The sequence below is a fragment of the Ciconia boyciana genome, chromosome 6 (assembly GCF_034638445.1).
Source record: "Ciconia boyciana chromosome 6, ASM3463844v1, whole genome shotgun sequence".
In the NCBI taxonomy this organism is placed as follows: Eukaryota; Metazoa; Chordata; class Aves; order Ciconiiformes; family Ciconiidae; genus Ciconia; species Ciconia boyciana.
In genome coordinates this window covers 43,504,534-43,522,483 of record NC_132939.1, presented here as the reverse complement: position 1 = coordinate 43,522,483, position 17,950 = coordinate 43,504,534, and the positions used below count along the sequence as shown (strand labels likewise).

Genomic DNA, 17,950 nt, shown 5'->3' with positions numbered 1-17,950 from the left:
GCGGGCTGCCGGCGGAGGTGGCCGCGCATGCTCCGCACCCGGCGCATGCTCCGCGCGGGCGGGCGCGGGGCCGTGCGCGCCGCCGCCGCCAGGGGGCAGCGGCCGCCCGGGGTCGGGGGCGCCCGGGCTGCCCCGAGCAGCGGGGGCGGTGGGGGGGCGGTGGGAGCGCGGCGGGGCCCCGGCCCGGGGGTTTTAGTGTCTCCGGTTGTTTAATAGAGCAACAGCAACTGACCTCGTCCTCAGGTTTCTCCCTGTTTAGAAACAACTTTGCGGGACCCCAAAATCTGCCCGAGTGCGGGTTCATATAGTTTTAAAAACTTACAGAGGTGGTTACCAAGGAACTGGTTTTTAAGCTGGTATTCCTTTGAGCTAACGTGGCAAAAGTGTTAGTAGTGATGTGTGATACTCACAGGGTGGAAAGGAGTTAGGAGAAGGCCTCAAACAAGAGCTGGAGACGTTCCCAAAGAAAACCAGTGAATTTCACAAATGGGATCTGAAATTTTTCTTAAGAGATCCGTAGGGATTTGACAAAACAAAACCAGAAATATAAAATGGCTAACAATCCCGAATTGAAGTGTTGCATTTTGGACTAGCAAGATAAAAAGACTAGAAATCAAATGCTCTGGACTAGCAGAAACTACTGGAAACAGTTGCAGGGAAAGGAATGGCAGGAAATCAGGAAACCTTTGGCCTGATTATAATTTCCTATCCAAACACTTGGAACTAGGTCTAAGGGAGCTAAAAATAAGCCCCAGAAGGAAATCAAAGTTGCCATGCCACAGTGGAAATCAGGAACCAGGATGGGGAATTGAGCCAGCAATTTTTTTTAGCAATACACAACTTTACATGCTGCTTCTATTCTGTTTGTAGCCAGGAGAGGGGGGGATTACCCAGCTAAAGCAATACAAACATCTACTGTCTTGAGGAGAAAAAAAAAAAAGGTACTGGTTGAAGTTAACCCAACTGTCCAAATGGAGTGCTAGAAAAGCTAAGAGAAAAGGGTATTTCCAGGAGCTATATATGGTGGCACAGTGCTAGTGGCAGCTTGTAATTTGTTCCCAGAAATATAATCAGATCACCTATAAGCCCTTAACATATAAAGTGGCAACACCTATCTTAATCAGCTATCTAGGGCCAGATGTGTGCTAGAAGGAGGGGGAAAGAAGAAATTCTGTCTGGCTTACTAGAGGACTTGCAAAGATTTGTGTCTTACTGTGTGTACGTACCAGCTAGGAATCCAGTCAGCTACCAGAGGACCAGTCTGTTGATTGACCATTTTATCAAGGTAAGTGAAAGGAAGCATTAGGTGCCTACAAAGCTATAATTTTTTTCTGGATCATGACTTATACCCTTCATCAGTGTAAAATAGCCATTAAGAAGAAGGTGATTGTCATCATCATCAGCTCGGCTCTGCATTTAATGGGGAAGTGGGGATTAACAGCCAGTATGTGGTATTTTTGAACAATTAGAAGGAGACATAGTCCATTAACAGGGACAGTTGGCAACAATGTAGAATTCAAAACTGGCAATTCTGTTGAAAGCTGGTATTGAAAAAAATTTGGATGTGGTAACAATCATTATAAATAAAATGCTGGCCAGCACAGACCTTGGCAGATGGTGAAATCTCCTTTCCCAGTTTGGGAAAGAGAGGGATGATTGAAAATGGGAACTCACACACATGAAGAGGAAAAGCTTGGAAATGCAGGCATCAGCTTCCTAGGACTTAATCTGGGCACTTAAGCCAATAGTCTGAATCTGGCTATTGGATCACATCTGTGAAACACAGCGAAAAGTGGAACCTGGCACAAGCATGGTGGCTATTAGACCAGACATCTTCAGGAAAAGCTAGGAAGCAGAGCTGTAATTTTACACCTAATTTGTTGAATTGAGTCAGTGAGTGGAAACATGTATCGCTCTAGAACCTGAAAAGCAGTTACTAGCTTTCTGATTATCAACCTGATTGCCAGCTTTTGTTGTAAGGGAATAACTGCATAGTAACTGAATATTTCTGCCAAGAAGAAGATTGTAAAGAGAGAAGCCAAAGATACATAATGTGAGTCAGTAGGATACAGGCACAGATGCAACCTTCAAGGAGAAGCAGGGATGAAAGAGCTTTTACTGTGTTTGATCCAATATAGTGCACTATATCTTAATGAGTTTGAAATACCTTCTCATCAGGAGTTTCTCCCAGTTCAAAGATGTAGTCTTGGAAGTCTTGGCCTGGTCATCACAAGTTTGATTGTGGGGGGCGGGACAGGACATCAACATGTTAGCCAGGTCTATCAGTATGTGTTAATAACAATGAAGGAAGAATCATGAGAGAAATTTATCTGCAAGATACGTGCGAGGTTTTAGTCTGTTCTTGGGCCTCACCTGTAGTATTAGTTAAGAAAGAAGTGGTAGTAGCACTGGAGTGTTTGTGAACTCTGGCAAACCAAATTATGTCACTTGAAGTAATTTTTATCCAGTATCACAAAGAAATGATACACTGGATGCTCTATCAAATTAAATCTGATTCCTCACCCTCAGTTTCAAAGTGCAATATTAGGAGGTGGGTCACAAGAACACTGAAAAGACTATTTTCCCTGCAGGACAAGGTCAGCAGCAAGTTAAAGTAGCAGTTATGGGTGCCAGCTACTAGCTATGTTTGAAGGCTATTGGATTATGTTCCTCCCTCAGCTCGTATATTATCTAAGCAAGATATTCTGGTATATGCTGCAAGTGGTGTAAAGGAAGCTAAAAACTGCTAATTATTTCTAAAAGACCCTGCTTACTCCTGCAGGTGAGATAAGGGGAGAGATTGGAGGCAAAATATTTCATTGGATAAAAAGGAAATAATCTGTGCAAAATTGTCTCTCCCCTAGAGGTTGGCAGACATGCAGAGTTTCTGCAGGGCTTTTCTCTTCTGGAAGTTCTTTTGTGGGTTTGTCAATATTGCAAAACTATTTCATAAGTTGGGGGAGAAAAAGAAAATATCTCAGTGGTTGAGAGAGTGTTTGAACACTTTCAGTTAAAAAAAAAGTTGTTACTGCCACTGTATCAGTGTATTCACATTTCAAAACCTCTTTCATATCAGATATGAGTGCTAGTGCTTACATTAGGACTCAAACATTGCGAGTTGGAGGTGACTTTGCACAGCAAAAGTCTAAATTCTCTGTCACTGCTGGACAGGAATTAGTAGTGGTTACATCGGTGGAAAATAACTTTCATGTGTATGAAAGTTTCTCGTCATGACAGGCCATATATCCCTTCTGTTCTTTGAGCATGGCTGACATAGTCCTAGCGTGTTAAGAAAACAAAGCTTAAGTAATGATTGTTGGGTTGGTCTTGGTTTGGGTTTTTTTTTTCACTTGCACTCTCCCTGCTACTTTTGAAGCCATTGTCTAATTTAGATCTAATTTTACATGAGAGCACAAGTGTTAAAGATACCAAGTTTCCACATGTTTCATGAAAGGGTATCTGGAACAAAGAATTCCTATTAATGTCCCACAGAGGGAAACATGTAACTTAGCTTTTACCCTTCCAAAGAACAGCAATTAGCTCACCAACCTGTATACACGTAGTTAACACTTAACTGCAGTTGCGCCTATTGCCCATCTCAGACAGGTAGTGGGGGACTAAGCAAAGGAAGGTTTGTGGTTGTGGAAGGAGATGACTCATGGCATTCAGTGGCTGGAGCAGAAATTCAGAGGCAATCTGGCTTCATTAATTCTGTAGCTCACGGAAAACTTTATTCAAGCTTGGCATCTTCGGTGGTTGGAAAGACTGCAGTGTTCTGACTTTGTACCAGATGCTCACGCAAAGGTATTAATGCTGATATACTGCTTAACAAAAAAACCAGCAATAAAGCAAGAACTGGTGCTCAGGAGAGTATAACGTCATGAAGAGCTCTTTCCCTTAATTACAGAAGCATACAGATTCCAGATTACATCTGTGAGATACGGGCCTGTGCAAATGAAACGAGAATTTATGCTTTTTTGCACAGGAACAGGATTTTGCTGAAGGAACAGCTAGCTGTTCCATTACTCTCATATTAGAAATACCTTACAGGATCCTGATATTTGACTGCTTAGGTCAAAGTGGCCAACATCTCCAGTATCGATATGTTACACTGTCCTGGTTTCAGCTGAAATAGAGTTAATTTTCTTTATAGTGGCTGGTATGGGGCTGTGTTTTGGATTTGTGCTGAAAACAGTGTTGATAATACAGAGATGTTTTAGTTGTTGCTGCACTAGTCAAGGACTTTTCAGCTTCCCATGCTCTGCCAGGTGCAGAAGAAGTTGGGAGGGGGCACAGCCAGGATAGCTGATCCAAACTGACCAAAGGGCTATTCCATACCATATGACGTCATGCTCAGTATATAAAGCTGGGGAAGAAGAAGGAAGAGGGGGATGTTCGGATTGATGGCGTTTGTCTTCCCAAGTAACCATTACGCATGATGGAGCACTGCTTTCCTGGAGATGGCTGAACACCTGCCTGCCCATGGGAAGGAGTGAATGAATTCCTTGCTTTGCTTTGCTTGCCTGCACGGCTTTTGCTTTACCTATTAAACTGTTTTTCTCTCAACCCTTGAGTTTTCTTACTTTTGCTCTTCCGATTCTCTCCCCCATCCCACCAGGGGGGAGTGAGCGAGCGGCTGTGTGGTGCTTAGTTGCTGGCTGGGGCTAAACTACGACATACACTACAGTACTAAACTGTACAGAGCCCTGGTTTTGACTATTCAAATCTTAAATATCTAGGTTTGGGGGTCTTTTTCTCAAATTAAATAGTTGCCAGTTAAGTAACTAAAAATTTGTTACTCGGGATGGTTCCCAAACAGGAATACTGTAGCACAGGCCAAGCCATACATGCAGAGGATTACAACACACCATCGTAACGCCCAGGGTGCAATTTAGAGAGGCGTCTTTCTCAAAAGCAAGATAACCCCCATAGGAAGGAAACTGTGGAGGGTAGTATAGAAAAGTAGAAACAGGAGTACTTAGAAAAAAGCCTCAAAGAGATCAGCTGTTGAGCTAAATATGAAGAGGTGAGAAGCAGTGGAATGCTTTCTTAAAATTCTGTTACTGTTTTCTCTTGAAGGACCATGCAGCCAAATAGCTCTTCAGTGGAATATAAGCATGCACCTCTGAAGGGTCAGGTTTAAGACTCATGCTAGCTACCTGAAAGAAGGGAAATACTGAGTGAAATTCTGAGTAATTTTAACTCACTTTTAATCATGTACCTTAATGTGGTGTAAATGTTAGTAAAGCAGGGTTTCCAGAAACTTGGATTTCTGGGAGTGGATGCAAGAATCCAAAACATAATCTATCCCTTTGAAACGTGAACTGTTGAACCAGGCTAGAACTGAAGGGTTTGTGCTCTCTTTAATATATCAAAAAATTCTCATATTTTTTTAAGTACTTGGCAACAGCTAAATTCTTTGGAAATCATAAATCCTAGATGAACTGTGGGAAGTTAATTGATGGTATGAGTGTGACCCAGTTGCCTCCCCTACTTCGAGTGCCCTATGTGGCCCTGTAGAGAGAGTTAAAAGAAGAGGAAAAAAGTTCTGCAGCACTTAATTGTCTACATTACTCCTTTAAAAACTCAGTTAAACTTACTTACGGGGCTCCCCTCACAGCTGGACAAAAATAATTGAAGAGTTCTTTCTTTAAAGTGGAAATGCAAAGAATGGGTACAGTAATAGGCGCCTGGAATGCAGCAGAACCTAACCCCTCCCTAACTAATCCTGCTATTTTCTAACCTTGTCCTCCATGCATAATCAAAGGTGTCGAAGTCACATGCTTCAAAGTCAAGGCTTTGCAAGATCATGACTTTCGCTGTATATGGAACATGCCCTTCCTGCCTGGTGTGCTCTGCACGAGGAGGTTCCCCAAAGAAGCCATTATTATCTTGGTTAACACCACTGCCTCCTTTCATTTAATATTTTGGTGATGTCTTACTCCAAAACTTACTTATTTTTAAGCTCTGTCTTGAGTTACAGACCTAAAAATTATCAGAAAAGCAAGCAAATTCTCCAAAGAAAATACATTTTTTAAAGATTGTCAAAATAAAAAAATGTGCTTAGAACTCATGAAATTTAGAAAACAAAGCAGATAAATCAATGTATCATCGTCAAATCTTACAGAGCTAAAACGTAATGCATTATGGAAGATAAATTATTGTAATACTAGCTATTACCTAACATTGCTAATCTTCAGATCTCATTTACAGAAATGGTAGAATATGAGATGCTTTGGGGCAGACCACATAGATAGGCAGATGACACTGATGCTCTGCTGACTAAATCCCACTGCCCTAATGCTTGTAACATTAGCTGTTATTAGTCACGCATTTAAATACTCAGGTTATGTTATTTATGTAGCAGGTATGTAAATGTTGACAACTCTTATGATTTTATAACATGTCTCAAATAGTTAAATATTGCCCATACTAAAAACTCCAGCTGTTGTCGTCAGACTCTTAGCTGAGCGAACTGGATCTCCTCAATGCAAAACTGAGCACCAGGGACTATTTAAAAATGTCCAAGCAAAGAGACACTGGCAATCGTGAGTCTTAAATGATACAACAGCAGAGGTCTATTGAAAAGCCCAAGAATTCTCTGTTTCGTAAATTTCATGATTGTAAACCCATGTCAGGCTTTTAGGAGAAACTTTGGGCTTTTTCAATACTACTAAGTCAGCCCTCAGCAGCAGCATTAACACCGCACCTCGTACATATCGCTGGCTGTTGTTGCGGGCCTCTGTGGTGAGGCTGTGTGTGGGACGGGGAGAAACGTGGTCTCTTGAGCCTGTTTCTGGCTTTGCTGTAGGAGCACCGTGGGCATGACCATCTACGGAGTGCAGCGCAGAAGAAACGAGGACACCCCAGACTGTCGCGCTGGGCCCAGCCACGTCTGATGGGTCAGTCCTGATGCCAGCGCTGCAGCCAAAGGCGTAGGCAGCGAAACGGGGAAGAAGCGACTCTGGGCAGGAGCTCAGGGCGAGGAGTTGCAGCACTCTGAGGACCGGTGTGGAAAGAGGAACTGCGAGACACATCATTGCCCGTTGCACAACTGAGGCTTGAGTAAAGGTTTGGAGTCACTGCCTGGGTGAATAAGGTCCCCGCCTGGATTTTATTTTCCCCACGGGATTCCCCCCTTAGCTCACTACACTTCGGCGTCTCTGTATAGCCAGAAGTAGCTGTATAATAGGATAAGTTTTTATTTTACTTATAGACAGCTGAAGTACGGTTTCCTGCAGCAGTTGCTGTTGCCGAGTTGCGCAGAGGACCCCGCAGCGAGCCCCTAACCGTCCTGCTCCGGTGCCTGCTCCACATCCTCCGGCAAGGAGACCCGTCACAGCCACCGGGCGCTGCCTCTCCCCGCCTTGAGAGCGGGCGGGGGGGCAGCCACCGGGGAGGAAGGGAGGAGCCCGCTCCCGCCGTCTGTCCGTCCGCCGCGCCTCGGAGGTGCGCTGGGGAGCGCCGCCGTGACGTCACGGCGCGGTTGCTATAGGGACGCCTGGGGTCGCACCTGACGGCTGTCGTGAAGCAGCGGGAGGAGAACGAGGGAAGGAGGAAGGGGGAGTCTAGGCCCGGCCCCCCCGGGCCCGCGGGGAGTTGGCTCCGCGCCGCGCCCCTCCACCCCCGCCGCATCGGAGTCAGAGGCAGGAGGAGGAGGCGGCGCTGCCGCCGCTGGCTATGTAGGGGCCCCGGTGCGGGCAGATCCGGAGGCCGCTGTCCGCCTCTGGAGCGCGGCGCCGGGGCCGGGCCCGGCGGGATGTTCTCCAAGAAGCCGCACGGGGACGTGCGGAAATCCACGCAGAAGGTGCTGGACACCCGCAAGGACCCGCTCACCCGCCTCAAGCACCTGCGCGTCCTCATCGGTGAGGCGGCCGGGAGGGAGGGAGTGGATCAGCGGGGGGCCACGGCCCGGGGGCCGCGGGGCCGCCGGCCCCGAGTCCCGGCGTAGGAAGGACCGGGAACTTAGAGGGACGGGCTGGGCACCGGGGCGGCAGACGGGCTCGGGGCTCTGCTCCGGCGAGAGACCCCACCCGGCCCAGCCTCGCCTCGGCCCGGCGGCCGGAGGGAGGGCCCCGCGCCCGGCATTGCGGGGCCGGCGGCGGCGAGGCTTCAGCTGTGTGCCGGGGGCCGGCGGGCGCAGCGGGGGCCGCTTCGCTCCCCGCTGCTGTACCGAGGCACGTACATTTGCACCGCGTCTGAAGGTGGAGTACATTTGGCAACTGTGGATAGAGGCGAGAAGCTGGTGTGCTTCCCCCGTGAATTATGCTCTAGAGCAACATAAATGCTGCTAAGTCAGTACGCTTGAATCAAAGTGGCTGGTGAGCGCTAATGGTGCCTGTGACTCCCTAATCCATTTCATCTAAATGCTTACAGTAACAACTTATGGTCGTGTATGTTTTCAAGGTAAGAGCCACAACAGTAAGTGCTCACCAGAGTAGCTGTAGATGTGCATTCATGCAGCTAGTCTGAAAACACTTTTGGTTTGCCAATTGGTCAAGGAGGGAACATAAGCACTTAAGGACTGCCGCAGTTCCATGTGAACAGCTGTTTAACCTGACCAGTGAATTAGAAATTGTGATTATATGCAATAATTGCCTAATGAAAAACCAGTGGAAAACACCCAGAGTTAACCATTCCAAAATATCTGTTAGTTGCATGGGTTTGTAAAAACCTAAGTCACTGTCATCAAGCTGTCCTTGAAAAAAAGAAGTTGCTCTGGAGAGTCTTTTGGGCCCTTCAGCTCTGTAAATGCACGTGTTGCTTCTGACAATTTATCAACACGTGAGCACGGCTGGGTCAAGGGCAACTGCATTCCGTTTTTAGCACAGAGTACTGAACGGATTATTTTGGGTTGTGCCCACAGTCTGGGGGTATTTAACTACCTTGTCTTTGGCCTCCAAAGCTGCATTCTTTCCTTTCAAAGGAAAATGGTTATTGCTCCCTTTTTTCTTTTGTATTGGTGTTTGAAGGAACAAGTATTCCCGTATGGCAGCATCTGCTGCTGCATGACTTTTCTGCAACATAATAATTATTTAGACTTTTGAAATGGAGAACAGTTGGGTAGCTAGCTATCCAAGATACTTCAGTAGTCAGATGTATCCTCTTGCCTCACTCAGAATGTTACCACTCTTCTTAACCAGCTGTACTAAGCCAGTTGTGGCTTGCTTTATGTTGATTTATATTTATTTCTAGCTACTTCATCAATTGAAACTTAAGAGGAAAGAGCATTATAAAGAAACCAAGTACCTCTCTGAATGTAGGTTTCCTGGCTAAAGTATGTTGAATATTTCTAGTTTTGTTTTAGTCTGCAAAACAGTCTGCATGACTTTGATCTGATCTGTTCTAGATTTGATATTTCTGTTGCTTGGCTTTTATTTACAAGATTTTCCTTCAGCTTTGTTAATACTTGGATGCATTCTGTAAGATGCAAGCCATGAGCTCTGTGTCAAGGAGACTTTCTTATCTAATCTAAGGCTTCTGCTTACTGGCTGTAGGACAGACTAAATCTGCTGGGGCATGTTTTCATGTGATGGCCATTCCCCTTTCCCCCCGCACATGCGTATATCTCAGCTGTTGAAGCACAGCTCCCACACATCCTTTCTCTGCATTTGGGAGAATGCATGTGGGAGAGTGTGTGACACTGTAAGTAGGGAAAAGTGTAACAGTACTCTTCAGCTTGTCTGTCTTGGATGCATCTACACGATTTTATCATTATGCAGATATTCTTAGATGCACAAGGTGCAAAAACAAGGTCTTTTTTGGGGGGCAGGGGGAGTAGGATATTTCTCTATGTATTCCTACCGTAGTGCAAGAGAAGTATATAGCAGATTGTTTGAAGTCTGTCTTCTGCTGTGATCACCCCCTTGCCTTATTCCTTAAATTTCTCTGCTCCCTAAACTGCATAAGCATAAGCTCTATGCTGCAAAGCATAAGCTCTATGCCCTTCCTTCTCCAATTATTTCTTTGACTAGTCTGTAGGACCAGATTAAAAAAATAATGTACCCACATAAGATAGACTGCTACCTGAGGTGGCTTTGCATGCAGGCACCATCCTGCAGCTTGAGCAGCGTAGTGCTGCATTTTCCTGTTTATCTTTTTTCTTCAGTGACAACTCCCCCAGCATAATAATTGGCATGTTTCCATGTGCTCAGGGGAGCCAAGCTGGCTATTGCCAACAGACTGTCCGAGGGGAGAAGGGAGGAAATCTCCGTTCAGTTCTGTTCAGCATCTTTATGAATGAAAAATTATTTGTCTTGTTTATTGCTCTTAGCCCCTGCATATTGGAGACTAAAAGACTATCCAGAAGAGAATTCTCCAGAAGAGAATTCTCTCCTGTTCCACATCCAGGAGAAGAAGAGAATTTTCTCTTGTTCTTAAACTTAAAATCCTTTCAGTAGGCCTGCAAGGTGTATTGGACCAGAGTTAATATTTTTTTGCTGTACTTTTTAGTCTTTGGTTCAGCAACAATAAACTGAAGCATGGCCTTGGATTCACGGTTAAGACTTGAGGGGAGGTAAGGGAGTACTAGTTCATTTTCCCTCTATTTTATCAAGGCATCCAAAGCAGCATTTCTCCAGTAAGCTGAAATAATGGAATGGTCATGAAAAGAGGCAGAGTGCTTGTGAATTATAGACTGCTGGTTGTCTATTAGCCAAAGAGGAGAAATCTAAAAAATTCATTATGGTAAAAGATGGACAGTTGGATCCTGCAAGGCAATGGTGCAAGTCAAGCATCATCTAAAAATATTTAAGATAGTATAATGTGGTTGTTAGTAAAGACCAGAAGAGACAGAACAATTTCAGAGAACCTAATATGAAGCTAAGTGAATGGATAGCATGAAGGCAAGTGACATTTATTTTTAACAAATTAAAAGTAGTGAACATTAGATGGAATTATTTAAATGCCTTTTACAAGATAACTTAGAATGCAGTGAGTTGTATCATTTCAGGAAAAAGTATCTTTGTCATTGGTGACAACTCAGTTTAAATTTAGTAAAAAATGCAAATTATTCTGACTGCAGAAGGAATATAGAAAATGTCGTGTCTTCGTAAAACAGTGGTGTACCATTACACCAAATATCATTGCAGCTTTAGTGGTCTTATTGCTATCCTCAGTGTATAGAGGATTTAGAGATGGGAATGACTCAGATGAGAGTAAAACTTCAATGTGAAAAGACATTGAAAGCTTTGGAATCCCTTTCTGTAGGGGCAGATAGTGAAAAATACATAAACATATATGGAAAAGACTAGGAAATAAAGTCTATTAAGGCCTACCAAATTTAAAGTTACCAGTAAAGATTTTTGGCTTGGGAAGCTCCTGAGTGCTAGGCTGTCAGTTATAGGCATACTGGGGAAATACATTTGTATTTTTTTTGCTGAAACTCTTTTGAGATAACTGCTCTTTGCCACTTCACTCCAGTGTCCTGTCTCTGGTTCTCTGCTCTCCTTCAGTATGGCTCTACTGAGCCTTTTTCGTAATTCAGGAACAAAGGAAAATTCAGTGAAATTCAGGTGACTAATTCAGGATTGATTAAATGATTTGTTAAAGTGAATATAATACGTGGCCAATTTATGCATGTCACAGGCATAAGGTTTTTTTAATAGAGGTTAAAGGCTTTAGGAGACCTCCAAGTAGTCATAAATATTATTATCGCTAAGAAAAATTGGAAGGAGATTGAAGTCTCGTATCCTGGGACATACCAGTCTGCGAGTGAAGGTAATCTGCTTTTCGTTGTTTTCCTGCTGCAGTACTTTTCTTGAAACAGCTGGAACTATCTGCTTTAAGAGATTTGAATCTTATGAAGTGTATTGGTTTCTTCCCGTAGGGAAGTGTTCATCCTCCTTCCTCCCCCCTCTTTAGTTCTGGGAAGTACCTTTAAGTCTCATACAGTTCCCTAATGCTGTCTTGGTCAGTATGTGACTTTTTATCAACTATTCTTCTGTCTTGTTTCTATACACTGGAAAGGCTGTAACAGTTTTGTTTACTGTGAAGTACTGCAGTGGTTAGAGCGTATCAGCCATCAGTGGGAACGTCTAATGGGATTCCCTTGCGGTCTGTATGGCAGCGGCTCAGCCTTGTCAGAAGTGCGGCCCTGCTATAAGGAAGGCTGCCAGCTGCAGTTAGTGCAGGTGTGATCACTGAGACTTTTCTAGCAGATGGAAGTGGAGGTACATGGTGTACCTTATGGAATTAGCCTGCAGAACAAAGCCTGTGATTTTCCAGAAAAATATATATTTTTAACGGTTCCCAGTGAATTAGCAACTGATTGCAATTTTTAGGATCATTAAGAGGAAATAACGTGGAAATAATATTGCATTGTTCTTATAATCAATGTTGCACTGTTTAATCAGACTTCAACATCAAACTAAAATTCTATGGGTTTAAAATGGTAGTTCATAAAAGTTTGTTCTAATAATCCTTCAAGCATCAAATCGTGCTTGATTTGTCCTTTTGTTAAAACAGTGCTTTGAGAACTCTGTAAATAATTAAGGCAGCTAGATATGTGACCCTTTCATAACGCATACCTTAACAATATTGACTTCTTGTTTTGTTCTAGTTTTGATGTCAAATATGTTGGTGCTACCGGTTGAATTTGTGGTTTCAGTCAGAATTTGTAAATATATGTATTTTTAAAAAAAGCTAAAATCCTTAAGTATTTAATGATTTCTGTGTAATCTTACTATGTGCAAGCAAGTCAAATGAATGTACTTGGTTTAAGATTTACTTTTAGGGCTGAATGCTTAAGAGAATTTGTTTAGTTCCCCCCCCCCCCTTATTCTTTATTTTTTTTGTAGAGTAGGAGTTACAGGCCTGTAATCTGTTAATCCAGAGTAAAGGAAAAAGGAATGTATTGTTTCTCATAAAGCATTTTATTTATACCTGATATCTTAAAAAGACACTGCTTGTATCTCTGGAACCATGGAGAGAATGCTTGTAAAATGTGATGCTAAGAGAACAGAGAATTTGATGTGTGGAGTGGTTTTTTTATTATTTTGCTTTGTTATTCTTGGTGGTTGGTTAGTGCTTGACATCTCATATAAGCAATCTGTGAAAGGGAGAAGTCAAGCTATACCAGACAGAATGAAACAGGCTGCATTGGACATCCATTCTGTTATATTGTTTAATATTAAACAGTATACTTAAACAGAGATTGAATTTGTCTAAAGGGATTTTAATTTAAGAAATCATTTCACTGGCAGTCAGCCCTAATGCTTCAGCTGGATGGCATTCATTGGTGTTGCACATCATCAACATCACTTATTATAATATCACTTACATACTATAATAAATGAAAAATGTTTTATGGTCATTGAAGTGAGAGGTGACAGAGAACCTAGAGCAAAACTAGCTGCCTGGAATTTTCTTTGGAGATAACTGTTCCAGAAGTTTCTCTGGATGTGCAAAGCTGTATTATTTTTGGCAAGAGTTGTAGATTTTTTTCTTTTTTAATTTTCATTCCTGGTAACTCTAACTGCAGAGGACATGTCACCGCTGTAATTCATGGATTTGGCTGTGGGTTGAGTGCAGTTTAAGAAATTAGACTTGATGTTCTGTCAGTCTTGACTTAACCCTGAACCCATTCTGTTCTGGGCGGGAGAAAAGGGGGAAGAATTGCTTTGCTTTAGGATTTTGGCTAACGTTATACTTGACTTGCAGAGAGCAGCAGTGGCCAGTGCTGCTTGGCTTGCAAGGGTGAGGGCTGGAGTCAGATCAAAGCCCCAGGCTAGACAACGGGGCGGCTCTGACCGCTGGGATGCGAAGGAAAGGCCTGTGTGGGTTTAGCTTGTGGCAGTTCGGAATGAAAATAAGTCCATAACTGCGGAAGTGTTTGAAGTTGCTTAAATAAAAGCTTAAGTTTTGGGACATGGGTGAGTTGTTATGGAAGCATTTCTTAAAAGTTTACTAGCATAACTCTTCTGGAGTTTGCAAGCAACCTGAAAGAATTAGCTTGGAGAGCTGTCAGCTGCTTCTGCTCATTCCTGTAGAGCACTGGTGTTTAAATTTGTAACAGTTTGTATGTAGATGATGTTCATCGGTGCTGTTAACTTGCTTATTCATTCATGACTTTTTCTTTTTTTCTTGTATGTTTGTATCTAAAAGATGGTGGTGATCAGGAGTTCAGACTTGTCTGATGCAAAATAGAAGTCCATTAAAAGATTTCTTGAAGTCTGTTCCTTTTTCAGTACCAAAAACCTCAAGAATATTTTCTTTGACAAAATCACCTTTTTAAAAAAATTGAATTGTTTTTGTTCAATAGCTGTTAGCGATCTGAAACAGTAAGGGCTAAAGTGAAGCTCTTAATAGGTTTGCATTTGTAGCTCACTATTTGAAACGTTGTGGTTTGTTATCAGGTCTCTTTCACTTTGACAGTCTGTTAACTATGCCAGATCACCAGTTGGTTCCGGAGGTTTTCCACTTAACCTTTATAAATGACATGCTTTTCTGTTCGAGAGACTCTCTGTATAGAACTGAACCTCTGTACTGTTTTGCTGTAAAGCAGCCGTTAAATTTTTCACCTTGGAGAATTAAGAATGAGTAAGTTCTATTGTCCATTTTGCTTACATGTTAACTGAAATTGAGGACGCTTAGAAACCTCTTGCTTTCTAATGGCACCAGTTTGTTATGACAACTGATACTGAACACTTGAGTCTATAGTGGGCCTGCGCTTTACAGAAATAGAACTAGAAGTCTGGCTGTCTTCCAGGTCATTGTTTGCTGCACTTGTCACTGGTATTTTATTTTTGAGTAAGGATGAGGGGAAAGTGACTTAAAAGCCAGTAAGTCTTGGAATGAGACAGGATAATACTTTCATTATACTGTGTGCTGTAACAATTTTATGTATAAACATACTATAAAATTCTGAAACGCTTAAAATCAAATGTAAAATTAACCACAACTTGATCTGTAATGATGTAGACAATTCTGTTAAATGCTATGGTAAATTTCTGCAATGCTTTGTGTGAACTGGTGAATGTTAATTCTCTCTTCAGGCAAGTTAATATGTATCTAAGATCTGTGTGGGGATTTTTGTTTCAGTTTTCAGTAGTTTGATTGTTTACCTTTAAAGTTCTGTCCTGTGCAGAAAGTACAAGTTTACCTGCTTTATAATATTTTAATTTCATACAGCAGGCAATCATCTAAATAGTATAGATGCGTTTCCCTTCCTAACTCAACTCATTTATAAATATGTAACAGATGTTGTAGATTAGTTTATAATAATTTATAGGGTAGTATGTAGAAAACAAAATAAACAGGGAGGTGAATTGTGTATAATATAAGTTAAAGCCCACTGATGTCCTCTTCCTACAGAGGATTTCAGGTGTTGTACGTGTAAACTTTTAAACTTTGTAGAATCTGGCTCAGGTGATCATCCCTTACAAGTTTAAATATACAGTAAAAGTCTGTGTTGTTTTTTCTGGTTCATGTTTTGCATCTGACAAAGTCATTTTTTAAGCTGAGGTGGTACTCTTGCATTGTAATTCTAAGTATGATATGCTATTCAAATAGTATCCTACTTCTAATGTGTAATATTAAAGGGGTACATATTTATTGAAATACTTTTGTAGATGCAAATAATTCCTGGTTAAAAAGTGATGTGCTGATAATTGAACCATAATAAAAGCATTGGAGCAAATGCGTTTACTCTCAGGCAGATTTCTGTGGCAGAAAAAAATTTCTGCAAGAAAATTTTGGCCTAGAATCTTCCTTTCCTAAAATGATCACTGTGGGCACTTAAGTTTTGAATAGCTTACTGAGATAATTGAAAAGAATGTAATCTTTCAGAAAGTTTTGAACAATTAACCTTCAAGAGAGTTGGCCATATGAAAATACATGAAAAAAAGTTCTTAAGAAAAGAGTTGGCCACTTGAAAATGTAGGAGAGTAAGTTCCTAAAAGTACAGTCGCATGTAAGCACAGAATTTGGTAGGAGAGGTGGAGGGTTTTTTGTTTTGATTGTTGTTGGTTTTTTTCTTTAGTCCTTTTTTGCTACAGCTCCAGTCTATAAGGTGGGGAATATTAGAACTTCCAAATTTCACTGGGTTTAATGGAAATACGAATTCCAGTTGATCTGGTACTTGAATATTCTTGTAATGAGGATCATACAAATAGCTTAGATAACCAGTCTTACATTTTTAGTTCAGTTCTGTGTTTCAGCATCAAAATAGAACAGAAATCCGTAAGCTGAATACAACTTCTAAAACTTAAACCAAACAAGGTGGCTTACATTCTTAATGCTGAACCTAGAAAAAACTAAAGCTACTTTTAGAAAGGTTTTATGGAAGGAAGAAAATGACAGAGAAGCTGTATGGTGTCTCTTTGTGCTTAAATGTAACTTTCTCCTTAAAAAAACCCCAAAAAGCACCACTGAACACACAAACTTAATGCAGAGACCAGAGTTGTACCAATTTTTAAGTTACAGAACATTATTAAGGAAAAATCAGCAATCAAAGATGCATGTTTCTTGCTCTTGTGAAGCATGAAGAGAACTGCATTTTCTTGATGAACAGCTTCCATAAATGATGCTGGAAATCTGAATTTTAGTGTACTGGAACTATGCTTTGTACAGTAGAAGCTTTAGTTTTTACATTGTTGGAATACAGTAATGTCCCATTTTTCCCTCTCCCATTCTGAGAAACTTTTCTAACTATTTTATATGGTGCCAGATCTATTTCTGAGTCCTTCCCTCCTCCCAGTCTGGGCGTAAGTACCAAGAACACAAGGAATACATTAGTTGCATGAACCTGTGGTAGGAGAATACAAAGTTCTTTTGTTTATAAATAAATAAATGAACTATAAATTAGGGAGGAGAGTCTGTTTCTGTGTAATCCCACTTCATGTAAAAACAAGGCTATGTCTCTGTTTTTAAAAAGGCAGAAAAGATGAAGTAGCCAAAGCAGACAAGCAACTTCCTGCAACTTCTCAGTTCAAGGCTATGTGAAAAGGACATACATATATGCTCCTTGTAGAGGAAATGATGTTTTACCTTTGTATGCAGCTTTCACAGTACTTTGGGAGAGCATAGAGCAGAGATAATGACCTAGTGTTGGAGAAAATGGTTTAAGATGAGAGAATTGAAGAGCTGTATCTTTAGTTGATCACAAGGATAAAGGTCAACTGAATGTTTTGGAGACATTTTCATTAGAAAAAAAGTTATCAGATCCTTAATTAATGAAGGAAGCTGTAACAGCAGCATATAGCTGGAAGTTTTAATGTTAAAGTAATCAAGGAGAGCAGTAGTCTCTCCATGCATGTATTTAGTCATGTGGATTGTGTTCAGTATAGAGGTAGCTGTGAAATGGAATGATGTGTGCAGGTGGCCAGACGAGATGATTTCCAGATCAAACTCTAAGGTCTACATTATTATCCCCCTGCTGCATCTGCTTTTTTCTCCCCTCCTCCTTCTTGCCATAATTCTTGGTCAGGCTATGCATAATGAGTTCCAAACTTCTTGACCAAGGCAAGGTTCCAACTTTCTGGACCAGCAGCTTACTGAATCACTGTAGGTATCCTTCGATGGTGAGCAGATGCTTTCTTTTCCTCTAGGTGGCAAACCTACCAGATGCACAAGTGTGTTTTCCCTCCCTTAGAAGGAAAGCTGTTTTTCAGCATTAACAGAAATAGTTTGTGGGGTTTTTAAAAAAGTATTATTTTCAGGTAATGCCAGCACAAAATTCCCATTAAATAAAATGTTATATTTTTATTTTCTTCCATCTGAAGTGATAGAATTTATTGCAAGAATTCAGTTGTTGTTAACTCTTTGGTTTGAATTCCAAAAATTTGCTTTTGATTATGCTATCAAGTGAGATCTTAGGAAGAAATCAGGGTGAAATGCATTTGCTAGAAAAGTTGCAAAGTCAAGGAATTTTTTACTTTCATCCTATTCCAAGCTATAGCTGTATTCTGAAGGTATGCTTTTAGTGTTAATTGCGTGTTAATCATACGGGTCT

At 41.6% G+C, this 17,950-nt stretch overlaps 1 protein-coding gene across 8 annotated transcripts in view; it reads left to right on the top strand.

Annotated features, from left to right (window-relative positions):
• Window positions 1–7,300: 7,300 nt before the first annotated feature.
• RALGAPA1 (Ral GTPase activating protein catalytic subunit alpha 1) overlaps window positions 7,301–17,950 on the top strand; it is a 139,220-nt gene continuing 128,570 nt past the window's right edge. For 3 of the 8 annotated variants that reach the window (XM_072866133.1, XM_072866134.1, XM_072866132.1), the window contains exon 1: window positions 7,303–7,865. In XM_072866133.1, the coding sequence (XP_072722234.1) occupies window positions 7,760–7,865 (106 nt within the window). In that variant the 5' untranslated portion in view covers window positions 7,303–7,759. Of the gene's footprint in view, window positions 7,866–17,950 lie in introns of all 8 variants that reach the window. The other 5 variants (XM_072866138.1, XM_072866136.1, XM_072866137.1 and 2 more) reach the window with 4 other exon arrangements.